The 24,228-nt window shown below is 39.7% G+C and overlaps 1 protein-coding gene across 38 annotated transcripts in view; it reads left to right on the forward strand.

Moving 5' to 3' along the window:
* Window positions 1-705: 705 nt before the first annotated feature.
* Window positions 706-24,228, forward strand: part of LRRFIP1 (LRR binding FLII interacting protein 1) — a 93,582-nt gene continuing 70,059 nt past the window's right edge. For all 38 annotated transcript variants that reach the window (XM_026707816.2, XM_087919604.1, XM_087919606.1 and 35 more), the window contains exons 1-2: window positions 706-846; window positions 18,321-18,407. In XM_026707816.2, coding sequence (XP_026563601.2) covers window positions 739-846; window positions 18,321-18,407 — 195 coding nt within the window. In that variant the 5' untranslated portion in view covers window positions 706-738. The remainder of the gene's footprint in view (window positions 847-18,320; window positions 18,408-24,228) is intronic.

A 24,228-nucleotide genomic window follows, 5' to 3' on the forward strand; every position in this document is an offset into this window, starting at 1 on the left:
TTAATTAGAGTCCCAAAGGTGCTTTTCAAAAGGCAACTAGAATTTCTTTGTCCAGAGTGAATACTGATGTGAAGGTGGGGTGAGAGAGACCATATATGTTAAAATTGAACAGGCCCCTTTCAATAGAAGGCGAAGGATATGACACTATCTTTTTATTGGGTACAACAGTCCTTTCAGTAGTTCTAAAAGGTTCCATACCTATTTGCACTATGATTCAGGTTACCCTGAAGATACAAATAAACCACCAAGTTTATTTAGGCCTCAACCTCTGAGAGAGCTAACCACCGACCTTCAGTGCTAAAGACCACATAACTGCAAAGAATGTAAACCATTCCCCACCATTCAGTCAGAATTGAAAATGCTTCATGGAAAAAAACAAGACTGGTTGCTTTTTGGAAAGCATCTTTGGGACAACCATGACCTCATCCAGGGAGACTCTTCAGAGATACCTAACTGGACTCTAAATTATGGGTGCGAAATTCTTAGGATGCACGTTGGTCTTAATTTGGAAAGGGTTAAAAAAAAAAAAACCCTAAAAGGATGACGCTGCTAACCTAGGATTCTTTCACATCAGTACTCTACTTCTCTTCCTGCCTGGAAGGCAAACCTTTCGCTTTGGTTTGCACCGCCTTTTGCGGAGGTTCGTCGGCTGTGCCACGCCCCCTGCCGCTTATACCATTTGCGCGCGTGCGCGGCGGCGTGTCTGATCCCTTACGCCCGAGGACTAAATCAGCTGCGATGGAGAACGCGGGGACAATGCCGCAAGGAATTGCGGGGCGTAAGAGGATCCCCAACCGGGAAAGGCCCACGGCCGAGGATGAAGCCCTCAACCTGATAGCTCGCGAGGTATGGCAGCACCAGGGCTGGGCGGTTTCGTCCTTTCCCTTCCTCTTTTGGTCATGGGAGCTTCCCCGCTTTGGCCGCCTCTCCTTGGTTCGCTGGAGGGCCTTCCCTCCGCCTAGGGCGCCTGGGGCAGGCGAGACTAGACGGTGTCTTCCCTCTCTAGAGGGTTCGGTCGCCGCTTCCCCCGTCACGCCCCTTATTTTCGTAGATTTCTGCGTCGTCTCTTGATGGGGTGGACGGGGCAGGCGGCCAACTCGCCTCCTGTTAGTTTTACCAGCAGAGGCTTGTGCGCGTGTTTAGCTCTTTCCTTGAAATTAACAGGAAGTAGTGTTAACACGACCAAATTGGGGCGAGTGAGAGAATATGTGTGTTTTTCTACCCATATGTCCGAGTTGCCTTTGGTTTCCTCCATTGTGAGTTGTCCTTGTATATACTTCTTGCAGCTCAAGATTTTTTCTCCTTTTGTAATATATTTTTATATTTTGTATAGGGTACATGGCTGGTATGTTTATTTGGTTTTTAAAATCCTGCCTTTATAAGAAACTCAAGGTGTCAAACATATATAATAATTCCTTCCTATTCCCATTTTCCCCACAATAAAGAAACCCATGTGAGTTGCGCTGGGTAGAGAGAAAGTATGTCTGGTCCAAGATCACTCAGACTTTCATACATGTATGGCAGGACTAGAACCCACCATATCCTGGTCTGTAGGCCAGCACATTCACCATTACCAGCAAAGTGGCTGATAAACTTCTTGTCTTTAAATTTCACAACTTTTATATGCGTACTAATTTTCTATGTTATCCAGTAGCATATGAAATTAAGAAATTAGGGTGAAATTGTGGATTTGAACTAATTCATTTAGCGTGAAAAGATAACTGGAATAATACTATCAAAATAATTGGTAATATATAATTTATATATTCTGAATTAAGTAGCATAAATGTATAGAGTCTATATTTGTTATACAGGTAGTCCTTGACTTATAACAGTTTGGTGACAGTTCAGAGTTACAACGGTGCTGAAAAAAGGAACTCATGACTATTTTTCATATTTAAGACTGTTGCATCATTCCCATGGTTACATAATTTACATTGGATGCTTGACAGCTGATTCACATTTATAATGATTGCAGTGCCCCGGGTTCATGTGATCATCTGACAAGCAAAGTCAGTGGGGAAACCAGATTCACTTAACAACTGGGTTATTAATTTAACAGCTGCAGTGATTCATTTAACTTTGGCAAGAAAGGTAAAATGGGGTTAACCTCACTTAACAAATATCTCACTTAGCAACAGAAATTTTGGACTCAATTATGGTTGTAAGTTGCGGACTACCTGAATAATTTGTCTGAAAAGGAGATGGGAAAACATTTATTCATATGTTGTGATCAATACACAGTTTTATCACTGATTCTAACAGCTTAAAAAAACGGACTTGGAAGTGGTCACATACTATCAGCAAATCCAACTTTCTGCTTAGTGCAGGAATTAAAGTAAATGCATCTTGGATATCTTGCACTTTACCCATTTTTCCAAATTTCTCAAAGACATATATTCATTAAGCTGTATAGACTCAATAGGGATATAAAGATTTGGTATACCATTAGCATGTTCCTTTAATTCCTAGAGCAGGGGTGTCAAACTCAAGGCCCGTGGCTCAATGTGGCCTGCAATGTGGTTAGATTTGGCCTGCAGAGCCACCCTCAAAACAATGAAGGACCGGCCTGCAGTGCCTTGGCCCTGCCCAGGCCAAATGGGTGCTGATCTACAACCTGGTGGCAACCATCTGGGCCAGAATGTAGTCAGCCTTAGATTTACGAGGCCGGCTTGGAGCCAGTGAGAGGCCACCCTTGCTCTGCCCCGGCCTTCCCCCTAGGCATGTGCATAGGAGGCGGTGCAGGGCCTGGCATCCCTGGGGATCATTAAAGATGGAAACCATTCTGAAGTGTTCTTGGTCTAATTTTTTGTACATCTCAGAAATGCATTTTCATAGGGGTGTGTAGACTTTCTATATCAGCTTTATTTTGACTTTTCTGTCCTCATGTCTGGGAAAACATTGTTGCTTAGGGTTTGAGCCAAAGTTGGATTTAACAGCTCTATTTGTTCTTTATTACTGGTTTTATTTATATTCTACGCTGATTTTTATCATATGTACTCATTTTTACCTTTGCAATTATAATTTGTAACATTACTAACATTCCTAATAAATGGTCATTTTAAACAACATCATTGTAGAATATCACAGATATCAGAAATTTAAATTCCAAGAACCACTGGAATGACTTTATATAGAGAAAGTTGTTGACTTTGGCAGATACAATAGTGTTGATCCAAATCTAATATGGAAGAAGAAATGCTGAATGCTTAACAATTTCAAGTAAGCATTTTTTACATCATAGAGTAAAATTTAACCTTGTATTTCATTATCTTATTTAAGTATTAAACATTCATAGATTTGTCAAGTGTTTTGTGACAGGAAATTTCAGATTTAGTTGTTTTTGGTTCTTGACATCTACAGGATATATTTTTTTTAAAGGGAAATGGCTATGAACCAATAAAAGGAAACTGTACAAACAAGTCAAATTGCATAAAGTCTCCTGCATCAAGTTCCAATGTGTGTTGCTCACATTTTTATTTGGGCAGAGTGGAATGTGAAGTGATTTATCATTGCCATTCTTTCTGTAACTTTGTAAACTGTTAAGTAAATATAATTGAATTCATGCATGGATGGACTTTTATAGAGAATTAGATATAATTGTAACAATTCTCTCATAATATTTCTAATACTTGCAATTATGATTTTAAAAAATCAAATATTTGTGTTTGTATTTTTGCATCATTGCAATTTTAACATCTTTTAGTTTCTTAATTAAACAGTGCTTCTGTTTATTATGAGAACTAGTGGGTAAGACACTGAACTAGGAGATGAGGGACCTGGATTTTAGTCTTTAGGCACAAAGCTAGCTGAATGTTTGTGGGCCAGTCACTTTTTTTTAGTCTTAGGACAATGGTATATTACTTTGCCTAGAAAATTTGCCTAGAAAATTATATTGATTTGGCCATGTGGTTGCTGAAGACTAACTTAAAGGCACACAAATTCATGTACACAAAAAGTCCTAATTATATAACTGAAATAAATCACAGTGTTTAACTTTCTGATTTATTTTATTTATTTTTAAAATGTGTCTCCCATCTGACAGACTAAAAGTGTCTTACAGAACTTTTTATTATGTAAAAATTAATTAAAATAGATTCAGTTCAATTCTTATAGTTCAATAACTTATACTGTTAACATTGTAGAAAATGGTGGTGTTTGGTACAGTTAATTCTCAAGGCCCTCCAGAAGAACTGCTTTAAAAAGGTCATGAAGGTGTGAAAAAAGTTGTATGGGTTAGTAGGCAATTTCAGAAGAGAGTGGTAATATAATGAAATGCTTCCTTTGGTACAGTGTTACTGAATATTTAATGCTAAAAGTAATTTCAGCTTAATTTGACCATAAATTCCTCTATGTCCTTCAATAGCAGTACAATAAATTTTTAAGATTCCTAATTGTTACAACTGCATGTCTGTGAATATGTTTTTATTCTATAGTTCTTCAAATGGATACATCATACAGTATATATGTATGTATTTGTATTAATAATTTCACTGTTCACATTAGGATTATGCCTTAGTCACTTCCCGTCTTGATTATTGTAGTACTCTACATGGGGCTGCCTTTGAAGAGCATCTGGAGGCTCCAGTTGGTGCAAAATGCAGATGCCCGCATGGTTTTGTGCAGACCCCAATGTGTACATGTATTACCTTTCTTGTGGGAGCTACATTGGCTGCCAATTTGCTTCCGGGTGCAATTCAAGGTGCTGATTGTAACCTTTAAAGCCCTTCATGGCCCAAGCTATTTGAGGGACTGTCTCTTGCCAGTCACATCTATCTGACCCATCAGAACGGGGAGGCAGGGAATATTGCGGGTCCCTTCCTTGAGGAAGATGCACCTCGTGGGACCTAGAAGAAGTGCCTTCTCTGTGGTGGCTCCCTCCCTCTGGAACATCATTCCCCCAGGGATTAGACTGGTCCCCACTCTGATTCTCTTCCGGAAGGCGTTGAAGACCTGGTTCTGCCAGCGGGCCTGACATGCCCAGAGCAGGATGGAGCCCATTAAATGGCTCATGTAATCTGCTGTTGCGGGGGGGGGGGAGGTGGGGGTAATTTTACTATATTAATTTATTTGATTTTATGAGTTTTATTGTTTTTAAATTGTGGTTTTATATGTTGTAAGCCGCCTTGAGTTGCCATGGCGAATAGGCGACAATACAAATCTAATAAATAAATAAATCATATTGAGTTCCATTAAAGAAATGACTAGCATGTATGTACAAGGGGAACCTTTACCTTTACCCAGGGGTGGGATTCAAATTTTTTAACAACCAGTTCTGTGGGCGTGGCTTAGTTGGTGGGCGTGGTTTGGTGGCCATGTGACTGGGTGGACGTGGCTTGGTCATGTTATTGGTTGGGTGTGGCCAACTCAATATCACTCACATCGAGGCATGCATCTCCTTGCTTCGCCTCTCATGACTGTGGGGATGATGCAACAGTCATAAGTGTGAAAAATGGTCATAAGTCACTTTTTTCAGTGCCATTATAACTTTGGTCACTCCACACAAGCAAAGTACCAACAAAGGAGGGGGAAAAAACTCCAGAGATGTTCCTGAGACAGGAAGTCTAGTCCTGCCAAGAATGTAATAAGGGTTAATGGAGAGGCAGTTTCTGTAAGCAACACCAGAATGTTTCCTTCCTGCCTTCCTTACAGGATATGGGCAGTAATTTCTTATAACAACCGGTTCTCTGAACTGCTTAGAATGTTAACAACCGGTTCTAGCGAATAGGTGCGAACTGGTAGAATCCCACCCCTGCCTTTACCTTAGCCACTGTGTGCTTAATTATTACGCAAGTTGTATTGTGGTGGTTTAATGTAGTTATTGAACAACTACAGTGTTCTGTCATTACAAAATGTTAATAAATCTCAAATCTGAATATTGTAAGAAAATAAAAGTTAGGTTTTGGCTTTCTTAGGAGAATATCTATGTGTGCACAATTATTGAGCAACTATTAGTGTGCAGAATGACTATGCAACTAAATGGAAAAAAAATCCCATCTCATTTATTTGCATCTGAGTAATAATTCAAAATGTACAAATAAACATTTCTGACATTTCAAAAAAAAAATCACTGATCAATATAGCCACCCTTCTTTTCAATAACAGTCATAAGCGATTCATGGAGTCTGTCAGTTTCTTGATCTGTTGATGATCAACTTTTTGTGCAGCAGCAACCACGGCCTCCCAGACATTGTTCAGAGAGGTGTACTGTTTTCCTTCATGGTAAGTCTCCCATTTAAGAACAACACGGTCTTCTTGAAAGAGGCAGACTTTTTCCTGTACCGCTGCTTGAAGAAAGTGTCTTCTAAAAACGGGCAGTAGGTTTGGGAGTTGATTCAACCCGAAAAGGTCCAGCTAGCTCATCTTTAAGAATAACAGCCCATACCAGTACCCCACCTTGCTGGCAACTGAGTCGAAGTGGAGCTCTGTGCCTGTTACTGATCCAGTCACTGGCCCATCATCTGGTCCATCAAGAGTCACTTTCATTAGTCCATAAAAGCTTTAAAAAATCAGTCTTCAGATATTTCTTGTCCCAGTCTTGTGCTAAATCAGCTGCTCAGGCTGTGCTGAAGCTGACCAGGCTGTTCGCTGCAAGGACGCAAATTGCTGGGAGGTAGATTTTTTTCTTGTTTTCCTTCCCAAAAGCTAGGTGCATCTTAAATTCCAGATCATCTTATAGTGCAAAAAATATGATATGTGCCTTGTTCAATGGTGGTTGGGTTTCAGCCTTCCTTACCTTGCCCATGTCTCTGAGCACTGAACCCTTGTACTTCTCGACAGGGAGTTTGTAGTTCTGGAATTGGAGGATAATAGGTTCCTGGTAGCTTCATGTTTGATTCTTCTCAAATCTTTGCCAGTTAATGTGTGTCTTCTTTTCTTGCAACCCTGTTGATTATTTACAACAAAACATTTGATCTGTGATCAGCTACAATATCTTAGCAATTTCAAGAGTGCTGCATTCCTCTGAAAGACTTTTTACAATTCTGACTTTTCAGAGTCAGTTAAATCTCTTTTGGCCCATTTTGACTGAGGAAAGGAAGCTGCCAAATGATCATGTACATCTTAATATAGGGTGTGGATCTCCTTAAGCCACACCCTCCCTCATTGCACAAATACACATCATCTGATATGCTTATATCCACTAAGGGTTCAAGTTTATACAGCTTGTGAGTGGGAAGTATAAAAATGAATGATATGCTCAAACTACTCACTTGTCCAATAATTGGGCACACAATGTAGATCAGGCGGTCACCAACCTTTTGGACCTCAGGGACCACTCAATTCATAATTTTAAATCCCACTGACCACTAATATGATCTGCCTAATGACTGGCTGGCTGGGCGTGGCTAGGTGGTCATGTGACTGGGTGGACATGGCCAACTCGATGTCACGTCGAAGGGTGCCCCACCAGCTCTACTCACCCCCTTCCCTCCTAGTCACTCTTCACCTGCCCGCCCAGGCTCCTTAGGACAGGGAGCAGTTGTTGGAGCTAAGCAGCCACTACAAGAAAAAGTTGGCAAAACAGCTGGCTCAGTTCAAATTGGATCTGACTGAGAAGGAGACTCAGTAGAAGCACCTCACTGAGGACTACGAGCATAGGCTTTCCAAGCAGAGGAAAGACCTGAGGGAGTGCAAGGTGAGGTACTGGCGCTTGGAGCTCAGCAGGTTGAGATGGTCAGCCAGTTCTAGGCCATTATCTAGTTCCACTGAAACAAGGCCCTCTGGCTCTTCGCCACCAGCAGCACTTCCCTCCAGCCTTCACCCAAAGCCCCATACCAGGAGGCTGAAGCAGAACCCAAGTCGGAATTTCTGCCCCCCTCTGACCCACATAAAAAGACCCCGAAGGGAGAGACTCTCTGCAGCAACACAAACGTTCATTACACATATCTGGCCCAGGAGCCGTAGTTTGAGGACCCCTGATTTAGTGCAGTATAAAAAAATGCAAATAATTTTTCTGCAGCCCACCAAAAACTTTTCATGGACCACTGGTGGTCGACAGATAATTTCAAACCAGCTGTCAGTAGGAGTAGCTCTCCTCATTTTCTTTCAGTCGGGCAGCAAATTTAAATGTTGACTTTGATCCTAATCTCTACATGAAAGAGAGATTTCATTTAGAGAACAATGTTGCTCATTCCCCTTTTCCATACAGCTCTGAAAATATTCCACTGATGGAATATTGAGTAGCTTTTAATGTGGTAGACAATAGATTGAGAGATGTTAGCTGCAGTGATGGCCACCGATGTATGGGACTGCAGTTTCTTATTCATGATAATCAAAACTCGTACAATTAGCTAACTATAGTTCATGCATTGGAAACCTTTACTTTTTTCAACTTTCTTCAAAATATGTGGGTGTTCATGGGAAGGGACCTCAGTATAAATTAGAATAATTGTGCACTTTTTACATAATAACCGTTGGTCCTAGAATAGACTGTAAACCAGGGGTCTTCAAACTTGACAGCTAGACTTGTGGACTTCAACTCCCAGAATTCTTCCTCCAGTCATGTTCAGAAATTCTGGGAGTTGAAGTCCACAAGTCTTAAACTTGCCAAGTTTGAAGACCCTTGCTGTAAACCGTACATTTGGTAGGGATATGTAATACTTTGGATTCAGTTTTGAGAAGATGCTTCAAACCATGGGAAAGAAGGCAGTGCAGAATTCCAGAAAAAAATTCATCCTTAAAGAGTTGCAGAGAAATGTTATGTTCATGTCCTTACGTAAAATCTTTTTGAAATCAAATCTGACTTCTTCATAACTCTGCTCCATTTTGCCAGTGTACCTCACTTATGCACCAACCCTTGAAGCACTTCTGTTTGCCTGAAGTAATGCAACAGGCTGTCTGACATATATAATCTGTGCTAAATTGGATGTGAAAACAGAACTTAAAATAGCTCAGCTGAAATAACATCTGCTATCAAATTTCTCAAAGTATTTTTGAGAGAACAGTGGTTAGTTGCAACAGGATATTAAAGAGAATGTATTTGAACAGCACTAAACTTTTGGTTTCTTTTCCTCACATTACCAGATTTCTACAACATTCTATAATATTTAGGATGATATAAATGATGAAAAGTATTAACTGTGGTGTTAAGACTTTGTGGTGAAGTGTTTATATTTCAAGCATTTAATATGATAGTGACTAAGTTAAAGACTACATTCATTATTGTAATAAGTTGAATTATTCAGTAAAATGGAAAAACTGGTTGAATACAGGTAGTCCTTGACTTAGGGCAATTTGTTTAACAACCATTCAAATTTGAAAGGACACTGAAAATTACTTGTGACCATCACAACGAACCCACAGTCAGGTGATTAAAATATGGGTCCTTGGTGATCAGCAGGTATTTGACGGTCCCAGGGTCATGTGATCACAATTTGCAACCTTTCTAGGGCGCTTCTGACAAGCAAGGTCAATGGGGGAAGCTGGATTCACTTAATGACCATGTTATTCATTTAACAGCTGCAGAAAGGAAAGTTGTAAAATTGGACACTGCTAACTTAGTGACTATCACTTAGCAAAGGAAGTTCTGGTCCCAATGATGGTTGCAAGATTACATGTATTTTGTTTCCTAGAATTTTTTTTTTTAAATTAGTGCATTTAGTTGGAATTACCTTTATATTAGCCAGATCAAGCATACGTCCTTAAATTGTTTTTGCAAAGGTTATTTTTTTTGAGTAGTACTGTTCTAAAAACACTTATCATAATGTTGCTCTAATTTGTTGCAAACATATTAAACATTCAATTTAGTTTGCCTTTGAATGAGAAGACATTTCAAATGGGATTCTTTACATGAAGTCCAGTGATTAGAAAGAGATGGCATCAATCTGCCTGTGTTTCCGCCCAAAATAAGACCCAGTCCTATTTTCTTTTGGGCCCCCAAATAAGCACCAGGTGGTGGGGTGGACGTCTTACCTGCTTACCTTATGACCATCGCAGCCAGGCCTCCCATGGCCCGATATCTGTTCACTGCTGCCTGATTATTTCTGCAGCGACTTGTGGCCGCTCACGGCCAGATACCATATCACACTTCATGCTGTTGCCACCACTCACAGCAGGACACTGTGTGGCTTGTCATGGTGGCGCTACCACTTGCAACAGGAGGCTGTGTGGTATGTTGTGCTATTGCACGCGCAAGCGTCAGCACCGACATAATTTGCCACAGGGTCCGTTGTGAGCAGCAGCGCAACTCCTGCGCAAGTGGCAGCACCAGTATGATGAGCCACATGGCATCCAGCCACAAGGGTCTGCAAGCAGCCACAGAAGAAGTCGGCCAGTGGCATGACAGGTGACGGGGCGTGTGAGGCCTGGCTACAGTGATCCTAAGGTAAGCAGGTGCATGGGGTGGCTCCACCACCCATGCCATAGCTGGACTTTTAAGCATGCGCCTTGCCCCACCTCGCCCAACCAGACAGTGGGACAGAGTGGGCGGAGTCTTAACTAGGGCTTATTGGGGGGGTAGGGCTTATAATTATAGATTATATGTTTCTCCCCAGGAAGGTAGCACAGGGAGAAATTAAACTGGTTAAAGTGTTGTTAAAATTTGCTTGGGTGACAGTTTCTGGGGCATTTTTAGGGTTTCCAGGTTTTTATGCCTTTCCCTTTAGGAGGTTGGTAATTGGTAACACAATTTTAGCAAAGGCGGTGGGATGAATTGTCTAAAAGTTCGCAAAACCCAGAAAGCTTTGCAACTGCTTTTGAGTGTGGGGGGAGCGCCCACTCCATGGTCCATTTCTATCCCCTCGTGATATGCAGTAAACCAAATAGTCAATTTTATCCTGGTGAAATTTGCACTTTGACAATTTGGTGTACAGCACAGCAGCCCTGAGCTTTTTCAAGACCGTGCGCACTAACTTTACATGTTCCTCCATAGTTTCTGTGTAGATAAGAATGTCATGTAGATAAACCAGGATCCCCTTGTACAAATGCTCATGCAGCACCTCATTGAGCAATTAAATAAACACAGCGGGTGCCCCTTGTAATCCAAGCAAGAGCACCTTGAACTAGAAGTAAGGACCATTGAAAGTGATTTTCCGCTTGTCACCCTCCTTAATGTGGACTTTGTAATAAGCTTCTCTCAAGTCCAGCTTAATAAAGATTTTTCCTTTGGCCAGATGAGCCAACATGTCCTTCATTTGGGACAGAGGATAAACATTCTCCACAGACACTGCGTTCAGGCCTTTATAATCAACACATAATTGAAGAGACCCATCCTTTTTCTCACGAAACAACACTTGGACGGCCACCCATGGCCTCACTGGTTGGATGAAGCGCCGCTTTAGATTTTTGTCAAAAGCTTGCAGCTCCTCCAGCTCTTGCAGGGTCATCGAGTAGATCTTTGGTTTAAGGGAAATCCGAGGAGGATTTCTATGCTGTATTCTGTGGGGCGATAGGGTGGGAGCACATCCGAGCTCCTCTCACTGAATGCCTCCCTGAAATCTCAATATTCTTTGGGGATTTTCTCCTCACCCACCAGGTCAGATGTCAAACTCAAGGCCCAGGGTCGAGATCCAGCCCATGGGGTGCTTAGATCTGGCCCGCAGGGCTGCCTTGGAAACAGCAAAGGACCATCTCTCAGTGTTTCTGCCAATGAAAATGGCACAGGATTTTCATTGGCAGAAGGTTGCAGGAGGTCTTTGCAGCCAAAAGCGGAGCAGGCAAAAGCCGCCTGCGGCCATTCTGAGGTCCGTTTTTGCTTGCAGAAATTTGCAGGAGGCCGTCGCAGCCGAAAACAGCTCAGGAACCTATTTTCACTGGCAGAACACTTGGGCCTCCACAGGCGCTCCCAATGCAAGTGATGTTGAGCTTGCCATGCCTATTCTGGTCACACTCACCCTGGCCCCCTAAGGTCAAACTTTCAATGCGCCCTCAATGAAATCAAGTTTGACATCCCTGCTCTAGGCGCTCGTTCGTCGCAGCTCCTAGCTCCCTCGCAGCCTTTATTCTGGGTCGGGTTTTGCCTCCCCTTTTTCCTGGCTGTGTGGAATGGATTTGTAAAAGCCCCTTCTTTCAATTCACATGAGGGTTCCATTTTCTGAGTTAGAGTAATCCAAGCAAGAGGGGTTGCTCCATTCCTGGGGTACAATGAGCCTCAGTGTCTCTCGGTGATTCCCCCATCCACATCTCTACTGGTTCAGTTACAAAGTGAACTGGGCCTCCCCCAGCTACCGACCCATCCAGTTGACAAAATGCTATGGGCACCCTCAGTGTTCTCAGTCTCAGTCCCAGTTTTTCTACCACCTCGGGGCTAATCATGTACCTTGTGCACCCTGAGTCCAAAAGGGCTAGCATCTTCCTTTGGGCACCAGACGAAGGCACCCACACCTCCACTGGGATGGTCATGGGGGCTACATGCTAACTTACCAGGGGGTCGTCGGTCTAATTCCCCTCTGGGGTGGCTGGAATTCTCAGCTCCTCCTGGCCAGGAGAGGCAAACTCAACGACCTCCACCCCTTTCAGAGCTATTTCACAGTGCTTTGCTGGCTGCTTCTCGGGCTTCCTGCCCCCAGCAGTTGTTGGCTTGGAGCCTGAATTGGTGAGGCAGTCAGCTGTTCGATGCCCCTCCTTCCCACACCTGAAACATGCCATGGATCTCAGTTTGGCTGTTGGCCCGCCATTGGTAGCTCTCGGGACCTCTTTTGGGGCAGAGGGGAAAGGTTTACTCCAGCTGAGAGTTCCATGGTGCCAGATTGATTTCTACCTTGGCTGCCAACACATACCAGCGCTGAAGGCCTTGAGCCCCCCCCAAGAGACGCAACTCTGATAGATGTCATCATTAAGCCCATCTTTGTTGCACTCCATCAGGGCCTCTGAGGACTTGCCATGCATGTGGCAGGCGAACTTGTGAAACTCCTGGGTGTCTTCTGCTACTGACCACCGCTCCTGGTTTATATTCTTCATCCTAGTCCTGACAGGGCATGCTTCTGTGCGAGAGCCCCCCATGCTCTCTGACTCTCGAGTGCTTCATGCAGAAATTGCAGGGCATGGGTCAGCAGGAGGTCCTCTTTGTCTGCTTCCTGCAGGGCATCTCCCCACCAGCGTCTGGTGACAGTCACCCACGGGGGGTGCTTCTCCGGGTCTTCCATGCATCCTATGCATAGAGACCATCTGGCTCAGACTGGTTTCTCCTCAAACTGCAACTCCTCCAGCCACTCTGTCTCCTCCCTGTAACGGTATGGCTGAGGGGGGGGTCGACCCCAGGGCTCCCCAGTGTTTCTGGTCACTCCCATGGTTGACATTGTGTGCTCAGCCCCCTCGGTAGACTAGATCTCCGGGTTGGCTGATAAAGCAGATCTAGACCTGTCTCCATTCAAAACCCAAGAAAGTAAACTCCCAACTCCATTGAAGTAGAGAAGAGGTACTTTTATTGAGTTTGAAATGATAGAAGCGAAAGAAAAGCAAGATCTGATTCAAAAGGTGCGAAAATTATATATTTAAAGTTTCCCCAAATCCCACCCTCAGGCTGAATGTCCAGTCCACATTCTAGATAGTGTCATGTGGAGCACATCTTCAGGTGTTTTCATCCATCTGGAGTTCTGGGATGGTTGGCCTTGACTGGGTGTAAACAACTCCATTCAGCAGCACAATAATACTTGAGAACAAACCTCCCTTTTAGTTCACATAGGCCTTCATCACACCAGCTCACTTTCCAAACCCAAATACCATCCCCCCCTGCCTGTTACTATGGCAAGCATCAAAAGGAAAACCCATGCTGGAGATCCGGCTAACATTCACACATAAAAATATTTTTGGGATAGCTTGTATTTTCAGGAAAACGCGGTAATTATCACCATGTTTTAGTAGCTTTTTGCAATTTACTATCTAGAGATCCTACAACGGTAGAAGTTTGTTTTAAATAAAATAATAAAATGTTTTCTAGAATAGAGAACAGTCTTTTTGATAAGTCTGTCATTAATAACATTTAATTTCCATAGTTAAACAAATCCTATTTAAATATGTAAGTCCTTTGAAATTCTTATCCTGTTTGGAAGCTATAATCCTTGTTGACACAAGCTCTCATTTTTTGTTTGGCAATCTGATTGGCTGAGTTACTCTTTTTTTTTTTTTATAGAGAATGTTGGAAGTCTCAAGGGTCCAAACTCTGGACCTGGGCAAAACAGAAACTCAATTGCTCTGGGACTGTTAAACAGAAACATGATTTATTTAGGCCAGAGCCTTGACACTCAATGAGTCCTCTGTGTTGAAGTTTGTTGCAAAGTCAGCACTGGGAGCCTCTGCCTCCCAATGTCTTTTTAAGTGGGGCCCACACCCTCTTTCTGCCTGGACACGCCTCTGTCTCAGCCACCATCCGGTACTCAAGCCGTCGGTTTCAATCAGCAGTCCCTGCAGAAGAGAGAAATGCTACAAAGATTGCTGGTTGGTCCTGTCTCATTTAGACAAAGTTATCTCATGTAGCAATGCCAGCATTACTCTTACTCTGGTGTGCATTGTCAGATGTGTGATATTTGATGCACATTGGTTAAAAAAATATTTTTTTACTACCATTTTTGCCACATTTGCACATTTGCTAACTGAGGTAATTGCTAACATCTGTCAGATGTGAGGGTGCCCTCACACTTCTGGAAGATCATTAAAACTGGGTTCTGCCAGCTAATCTGGGGCCTTGCAGTCCTACATATGTATTGTGTTATGCTGTCTTATGAAAATTAACTCAGAGCTTTGATATCTATACTCTAAATGTTTATGATCTAAATGTACTGTATTTCCTTTAAATCTCTTAGAATATACTTCAGTGTCATCAGAGCTGCAGACAAATTATACGTTTGTATCCCTGCATGCTCTGAAGCACCAACTATATTTGGAAATGAATCCGAAGCATAGTATAGCCTTAATGAAAAGAATAAAGCAAAAATATTGATGCAGTTAGGGCAAATAATGCATTAAGTACATAGCCTATGCTTGGATAAAAAAATGACAGCCTAATTTTCATGTATCCAATTAATAATGAGTAGAGCTTGGACAAATATTGTAGACACATCTCATAAATGGAATTGGAGCACAGTAACACCTGCCAGTGTGGGGAGTCTTAAACTAACAGATCTTTGATTTTAAAACTTAAAACAATAGAGGAATATGTCTTTAAAATTTAATGTGTGGGAAATTGATACTTCTTGTGTACAAATGAGCAAAGTTCTGTAATGGTGCTGATAATTGCTATCTTATGGTGTTTCTGAAAAACTTACTGACTCCCAAGGGGTGCAGTGGCTCAGCTGTTAAAGACTCTGAGCTTGTCAGCCAGAAAGCTGAACGCCTGAGTTCAAGACTTAAGCACTGCGCAAAGAGGAAGCTTTCATTCCTTGTTCCAGCTCCTGCCCACCTAGCAGTTTGAAAGCATGCAAGATAAATAGGCACCACTTGGGTGGAAAGGTAGCAGTGTGTACCTTTGGCATATACCCTTGCTAGCCACCTGAACATGGAAAATGTCTTTAGACAATGCTGACTCCCTTGGCAAAGAAATGGAGATAAACACTGCACCCTAGCTAGAGTCAGACACAACTGGACAGAGAAATGTTTACCTTCACCTTTTCCTGATTCCCTTACGAAGTTTGTCTGGGGTGTCAACGGAGCATTTCTTTCCTCTTCCTGTTGGGCTGGTAGAAATTCTGACATGTTGCAATAATGTTTTTAATTTGTATCTCTGAAAGGAAGAAAATCAGGTTGTGCTTGTTTCTGCATTGCTCTTTAGCCTAATGATTGTTTGCTGCATCAGGATTTGCAGTTCCTAGGTGGGGTGGAGTAGTGTTCTAAATAATTCCTTCCCTCTCTTCCCAGTATTCATTCTGGGAAATGGAAGCATATATTTCCAGTATACATTCTGGGGAGCCTAGTATACTTCATACTGAAGAATTTGAAGGTAAGAGTGGGAGACTGAAGGAAATATTTTTCATAAACATGAGAACTGAACATTTTGGATAATTCTCCATCTTCAGAAGATATGGAGAAGAAAAAGAGAGAGAAACCTCTAGAAGCAGCACAATTTCTTCTTATTACTTTGGCTGCTCCCACAATAGAAGTAGAATTATTTTTAGGTAGGGAAACTTTAAAACTCAAATAAACAGATGAAAAAAATAAAAATTAAATGATCGTTTTAAAAATCTTTATATAGAATTATAAAGCTTCTATTTCCTGGTGTTGTTTTGTTTAGAAGATTAAAACTTTTTACAATTCATTTTTGAATTCTTGAGACTAGATCTCAAATACTGGTAAGATGCTGTTTATCTTGTCTTATTTGAACAATGTAATAGGAAAACTAATATTAAAACTGAACAAAGTTTTTTGATCCCCCAGTTTCCTGATTAATTACTTGTCTAAGAAATCCATTCAAGTTATGATTAGCTGCTGCTTTTCATATAACGACAAAGGATAAATAATGTATTTTGTACAAATGATGTAGTATAATGTCATTTCATTAAACTATTTAGAAGGGAAAGTTATAAGTAACCCGTCAATACTAACTCTAGGAAGGTGAAGTAGTACAATTTTCCAAACAAATGTTACTAAAATGTCCATTCCAAGCAGCTGACAAATACTCAGTCTACAAGGGCTTGAGTACAAACATGGAACATGTTTGTAATGTTTTTAATACTTTAATTCTTAAATATTAATGAAGTAGAATAAGTACCTTTATAGATGTGGCACTGATGGAAAATTGTTCTTTATATTGGTATTTTATTGTTATGTACACATTTTATAAATTAGTTTTAGTTAACAAATATATTACTTTTGTTCTGAAGAAACAACTTCGTCTATTATCTCCTATATGAAATTCCAGTGCCATTAAAGTCAGTTAAAAGAAATCCAGTAGAATAAAAACAGTGAGCAAGCATTTTCTGTTCTCTAGAATTGTTTTCATAAAGTTGAAAGGAGATAAAAAAAAAATTTACAACATGAAAAAGCCCTTATTACACAGTTCTTAGGGGAGGATGATACTAAAATTTGACCTAGCTTTTTCTAGGTGAAAAATCTGTCAAACTACTTCAACATAGAATAAATAGTTGTTTTGAATACTTAAATGCTAGCAAACTGGGTAGTTTAAATAACCAGAGAATGTGTACTAATAAGTACTATTTTATAAAAGTTTTCAAAACTGCTTACTGAGGATTAGCCTCTTTAAGAACCACTCACTATCAAGTTTGTGCACATACAACAAACAATTATCTATTAGTAAAAGAGTTTCCTATTATACTGTAAATAGGGAGAACTGCTTTCTCATACCAAGATAGCTGCTGGTGGTTTATCTAAAAAAAAAACAAAAAACCACCATACTATCTCAATGAGATACTTCTTGAATACCTGAGTAAACATCTGGCCTGGAAAGGGACTAGGGTTCCAGGAAACTAGAGGCAAGTGACTTGAGCCAGGATCTCAAGGGTTTTTCCATTTTCCGATTTGTTCCCCTGCCCTTGAATTAATGGGGATAAATGCTCTTCTCCTATTGTATTAACATTTTCAGATGAAAGCACCATCACAGCAATATTCAGGAATTGCAAATTTATGTCTAAAATAGATTGCGTATGTTTGTGTGCCGTCAAGTCAGCGTTGGCTCCAGTTTGATTGGCAAGATTTTCAGAAATGTTTTACCCTTGTTGCTTCCTAGAGCTGAGAAAGAGTGACTGGTCCAAGATCATATAGATGGCTTCCTGTCTAAGGTGGGACTAGAACTCAAAGTCTTCAGGATTCTAGCTTGATATCTTAGTCATTACACCACACTGGCTATCATATAAACATAGTATAGTAAAGGTAAAGGTTCCCCTCGCACATATATGCTAGTTGTTTCAGGCTGTAGGGGGCGGTGCTCATCTCCGTTTCAAAGCCCAAGAGCCAGTGCTGTCTGAAGACGTCTCCATGGTCATGTGGTGGGCATGACTAAATGCTGAAGGCTCACGGAACGCTGTTACCTTCCCATCAAAGTGGTCCCTATTTTTCTTCTTGCAGTTTTACATGCTTTTGAACTGCTAGGTTGGCAGAAGCTGGGACAAGTAATGGGAGCTCACTCCGTTCCACAGTGCTAGGGATTCGAACCACCGACCTTTCTGATCAATAAGCTCAGCATCTTAGCCACTGAGCCACCGCATTCCTTAGACATACTATACATAACATACTGTACAATTTATATACTATATATTACCCCCCCACACACATATACTATATATATTATATTATCATATATATTATATTATTATATTGTTATTATATATTATACTTAACATACTATACAGGCTTACAATATGATAATATGAGCCTGGACCTTCAAATCAGTTTAGGTATTGCTGCAATCTTGTGACCCTTTTTTCCTTTGGTAGGGTGAAGCAAGACTTGCGGCAAAGCGTGCAGCACGAGCTGAAGCACGGGAAATTAGGATGAAAGAACTTGAGAAGCAACAAAAGGAGGTATGTGACAGCTTCTTATTGTCTCCATTATCTTGACTTCTGAAGTACAAGAGGTTTTTGATATTTGGGATAAAACAGACAAATAATTTTTGAAAGAGTAATACTTGTTGCCTCTTACAAGAATGTTATGAAATTATCACTTCATTGTTGTCTATGTAAACATATGCTCACACTCGTTTGTAAATACATGTGATTGCTTTTTTTTGGAAAAAAAATAACAGCCTGCATATTTAGAAGTAAAATGCATCTAGTTCTTCCTACTTGAGGACTTTACATAACAGTCTATTAAGGAATGCAACTTAGATGAAAAATTGTTGGTTACGTGCACAAAATTGGTGCAGGGATCTAGGTCAATAAAGATAATGTCTACTTTATAAGGTAAGATACACTAGAAATGAAATTCTGATGCTCTCTCAAAAGAAAATATATATCCATACACAGATATGTACACACATAAACATAAATGTTCTCTTTGACTCCGCCCCCCATATTTGGTTCATTCATATGTTAATATTTGAATCTGTGAGCAGTATTTCCTTCCTTCTCTGTTGCAATTTTCTGCCAAAACCAAAAGTCTTCCAATTGCTTGTCTGTTTGCCCCTTCAACTCCTGCTTTGATGTCATGGCTGTCAGGGTTCCAAGTAGTATCCCCAACACTCAAGTATCCCCAAAACTCCGAGGCAGGTTTCTTCCTCAAGGCATACATTTATTGTAAATGTCATATTGGCACATCTGGGGAAAACCCGAATCTAACATTCCACGTTTTTCCCACCCAAAGTAAACCCCAAATTTCCTTCCCCTGCATCCACATCTGCATCACATGGTCCAATCAAATCAGCGCCACAACTTCAGCCAACTTCTATCACTCCTTCCCAGGTGCAGGCTGGAGGTCCTTGACTCCCAAGGGAAAGAATGTTATGATTATACATCCCACACTGTCTTCACCTCCTTCCTTATGTTCCCACAGCTTGCTCAATCCCCGTTGTGGCAGCCCTGTAGACTCTAGCATAAGATGTCTCTAGGGCTGACAATGGCATCCTCAGCATATTTGGTCCTAGGCTTTTGTCACCTTCACTGCAAGAAAAGTTATAGTTCAGTGTGCTGCTGCTACTGCTGCTGAGATTAGTAAGGTGTGTGCCAAATGCATCCTTATTAGTCTTTGTGCAAGGTAAACAGTCTCTTGTCAAGTCACATTCATATGAGTACAGTTCATGGAACTCAAATTCTTCTTGGTAGCATTATCTGTTTAGGTACTTACTTGCTTATTGGATCCTGTTTTTCTATGTTGTATCCTGTGCAAGTCCTTATCAAACAAGGCAGGTAATTAAAGGGTTGAAAGGCTTTTTTTGGCTTTGTAAATTTCCTGATAGAAAGCCAGTTTGATGTAGTAGTTAAAGCATCAGACTAGAAACTAAGAGACCAAGCGACTGTGAGTTCAAGTTCAGCCTTGATCACAAAGCTTTGGGCCAGTGACTTTCCATCAGCCGTAGGAGGGAGGCAATGGCAAACCGTTTGTGAAAAATCTTGCCCAAAACCTACAGGGATTTATCCAGGCAGTCTCCCAAGAATCGGACATAATTGAACAGAAGGAAATAGCTGAAAATCAGCAGAAGAATTAGCCAGCAAGAATGTAGAATCCTTGGTGCTCTTTGAGCTTGGTTGTTTTCTTGCAGACATTTTATTACTCAAAGCAGGTAATATTATCAGTGAAAATGTGTCTTGCAAGTTGTCCAAACAGAATGAGCAAATTCCAAGCTTCAGAAGCTATTGTAACAATCCATGGTTCAAGCAGTAGAGAATTTCATGAACCAGCCCAAATATCAATCTAAGAGTTCAAATGCCAAGCATAGAGGGTTCTTTCCATTGAAAGGGCAAAGGTTTGGGGTTTATATAGTCCCAAATGCTGGTAGGATTTGTTTAGATGTGTTGCTACTTTCTCCATGTGCAGAATCAAGCTTATTTTCCCCTATCCTCAGCATTTTGTAACTGCCAGCATGCTTTTGACTTGAGCCCTCTAGTGAAATCTACTTCCTTATTATCTGAATTGGATTTCATGTGCTCAGACTCCCCTGTCTCCCAGAGTGACTGCAGGTGTGTTTGAGACTATTCAGGCTGCTGGTTTGTCAAACTACCTCTTCAACTTTTGACTGTGAAGATTCAGATAAGTCTGTAACTGGAAGGACTTACGAAAATATTATTTGCACCCTACTTACATTGGACTTAGGGCCTTAGGTCTCAGGAAATCCATTCAGTGTCTCTTCTGGCAGAATCATTCATCACTATGTGAAGCATTGGATATACCAAACATCAACTGATGCTTCATTTTAACCCACAAATTATAAAACAATTTTGCTTGGATTGATCCCAAGCTTGTTGTTTCCCATCCTGACTCTAACAACTTTAAACATTGGGAAAGAATAACAATTACTTTACATAACAGTATAGAACTACATTACATTAATTTTACCATGTTTCCCCCAAAATCGATCTACTCAAAGTAAGTCCTAGCTTGGTTTTTACATAAGCGCCCAATTTAACCCCTACCTCCAAAATAAGCCCTAATTAAGATCCCGCCCACTCCAGGGTGCACAGGTAAAAATTAAGCTAGGGTGGGGATGGGGTGGTGGGGGAGTTGCCCTATTACTTACCTTTGGATAATTATCTGCAAATGCCTGTAATTTATATTGTTCCTTTTTTATTTCCATACCTTTAATTTCTATGTCTTGTCTAATATTTCTATTCAGCACTTCCAATGTCAACATAAATAGTAAAGGAGATAGTAGACATCCTTGTCTTGTGCTTTTTTAATATTAAAAATGTCATATTCGATTAAGTTAGATCAATGGCAGAAATTATGGGATAAAAATTACAGATTAACAATGTCTATTGCATACAAAGAAAATCTTTATAAAATTTGTTATAGATGGCATTTTCCTCCCTCAAGGTTAGCAAAGATGTTTAAGGATAAATCTGCAAAATGTTGGAAATGACACCAGATACCTGGTTCATACTGTCATATGTGGTGGATACACACATGGCTTGAAAAACTGATAAAGCAACATATAGATTTGAGACATTTTTTTAATTTTTATTGGTTTTTAAAACAAATATAAACAAACAAAACATAAAAACATCAAGCCATCTTCCATATATATACATACAGTGTGCCGGTTGGTTTACAAATTGTTTTGTGCTTCCATTTCGTAGTCTTCAATTACAATTACATTGTATATACTCTCGTATTTTCAATCAAATATTACATACATTAATATCATTATTAATCATTTGACTATACTTTTATTCATTCATGTTTTACGAAATAATCATATTTTACTTAATTTGTTTTATGACGGTTCATATCATCATCTCAAATCTATCCTAAAATCATTTTGTAGATATAATAAAAAAGAATACATCTTTATATATTTATTATTTTCTAAGAATCTACATATTTCATTACTGTATTTTATTGTCTAACCATTGATAGAATAGATCCCAAATTTTATAAAATTGTTTATCCTCTTGTTCTCTAATTTCAAATGTCAATCTACTCACTTCAGCACATTCCAATATTTTCTTAATGATTTCCTCCTGTGATGGTGTTTTCTCATTTTTCCAGTTTTTAGCAAATACAATCCTAGCCGCTGTTAATACATTTACAATCAGGTATTTCAAGTCTTTACTATATATTTCAAGTAAAATTCCCAATAAAAATATCTCTGGTTTCAAATCTATATGCTTTTTTGTCATTTTTTCCAACCACGTATGGATTTTAGTCCAATATTTTTTAGCATCCGCACAAGTCCGCCACATATGGTAATATGAGCCAGGTGTCTGATGACATTTCCAACATTTTTCGGATTTATTCTTGAATATTCTTACTATTCTTGTCGGGGAAAATGCCACCTGTAAAACATCTTATACAAATTTTCTTTATATGCTGTTGACATTGTCATTTTATAATTTTGAGACCACAGTTTTTGCCATTTCTCTAGATCAATCCCATATCCAAAATTCTTCCCCCAAGCAATCATAGTTTCTTTAACTTGTTCTTCTAGTTTAATTTCTAATAAATATCCATATAATTTTTAAATCACCTCTTCATCAGTACCTGTCAAAATCATATTTAAGTCAGTCAGTTTATCATAGAAACCTTCTGTTTTAGAATCTTTATCATACCTTGAATGTATTTGCACATATGAAAACTAATTCATCTTTATACCTTGTTCCTCTAGTTTTTGCATAGATTTAAGTTCACCCTTTTCATTCAATATTTCACCATATCTAACTGTTTGTTCCTTTTTGTATATTATAGGATAAGAAAATGCTTCAATAGTCTTTAGCCAGACTGGAATTTTCAAATAACATTGTCTTTTAATCTTCTCCCAGTTTAACCACAGAGACTCCCGTATATAATGTCTTCTAAAATCCCCCTGTGTTTTAGTTCCTTTGTACCATAAAAAAGCATGCCACCCCAACAACAGATCATCTCCTTCTAATGTCAACAATCTAGTATTTCTTAATGTTATCCATTCCTTAATCCACATCAAATTTGTAGCTTGGTAATACAACTCCCAATTAGGCAAACTAAATCCTCCTCTTATTCTAGCATCTTGCAAAAGTTTTAACTTTATTCTCGCTTTCTTACCTTGCCATATATATTTCAACACAATTTTATTTAAATCTTCAAAGTAATCTTTTCCAAGCCTAATTGGAATTGTTTGGAACAAATATAAAATTCTGGGTAATATATTCATCTTGATTGTTGATATTCTTCCTATTAATGACAGTTGGAAATTTTCCCATTTCGCCAAATCTAGCGCTGTCTGCTGCTTAAGTTTGATATAATTATTCTCTTTTAGTGTACTGCATCTTGCTGTCAAATATATCCCCAAGTACTTGATCTTATTCGTGACCTGGATTTTCAATAGATCTGCCAGTTCTTCCTTTTGTCTTGATAACATATTCTTTGTTAGGATCTTTGTCTTATTTTTATTTATTTTCAAACCAGCCACCTTTCCATATGTCTCTATTTTTTCTGTCAATTTTGGTGCTGTTTCTAGAGGGTCTTCTAAAATGAAAACCAGATCATCTGCAAATGCTTGCAATTTAAATTCTTCCTTTTTAATTTTCATCCCTTTTATATTCTTTTCATCTCTTATATTTCTATTTAGCACTTCCAAGGTTAACACAAACAACAGAGGTGATAGTGGGCACCCTTGTCTTGTTCCTTTTCTTATATCGATAGAGTCTGTCAGTTCTCCCTCTATCATTACCTTTGCTGTTTGCTTATGATATATAGCTTCTATTGCTTGAATAATTTTTTTTAGCAAAGCCCATCTGTTCCAGCAGTAATAACATGAATCGCCAATTCACATTATCAAATGCCTTCTGTGCATCTAAAAATATCAAAGCCCTTTGTTTTTCAGAGTGTGCCTCGTAGTATTCCAAAGTGTCCAAGATTACTCTCATATTATCTTTAATTTGTCTCTGGCAGAAATCCATTTTGATCAGGTTGGATAAAATTGTTTAAATATTTTTTAAGTTTTTCTGCCATAACTTCATTCATAACTTCATTCATAACATAACTTCATTCATAATTTTTAGCAATGGAAGGTTCAACGATTCTTGTAATGTTTTGTAAAATTCTGCCGGAAGTCCATCTGGGCCTGGTGCCTTTCCATTATTTTGCTTCTTGAGTGCTTCAGTTAACTCCATCATCGTTATATTGCTTTCTAACATTATTTCAATCTCTTTAGGTATCTGGGATAGATTAGCATTCTGTAAATACTGTTTAACTCTTTCCTCATCAATATTCTCT

Source organism: Pseudonaja textilis, chromosome 1 (assembly GCF_049901715.1).
Source record: "Pseudonaja textilis isolate UNSWEBS1 chromosome 1, rPseTex1.2, whole genome shotgun sequence".
Classification (NCBI taxonomy): domain Eukaryota; kingdom Metazoa; phylum Chordata; class Lepidosauria; order Squamata; family Elapidae; genus Pseudonaja; species Pseudonaja textilis.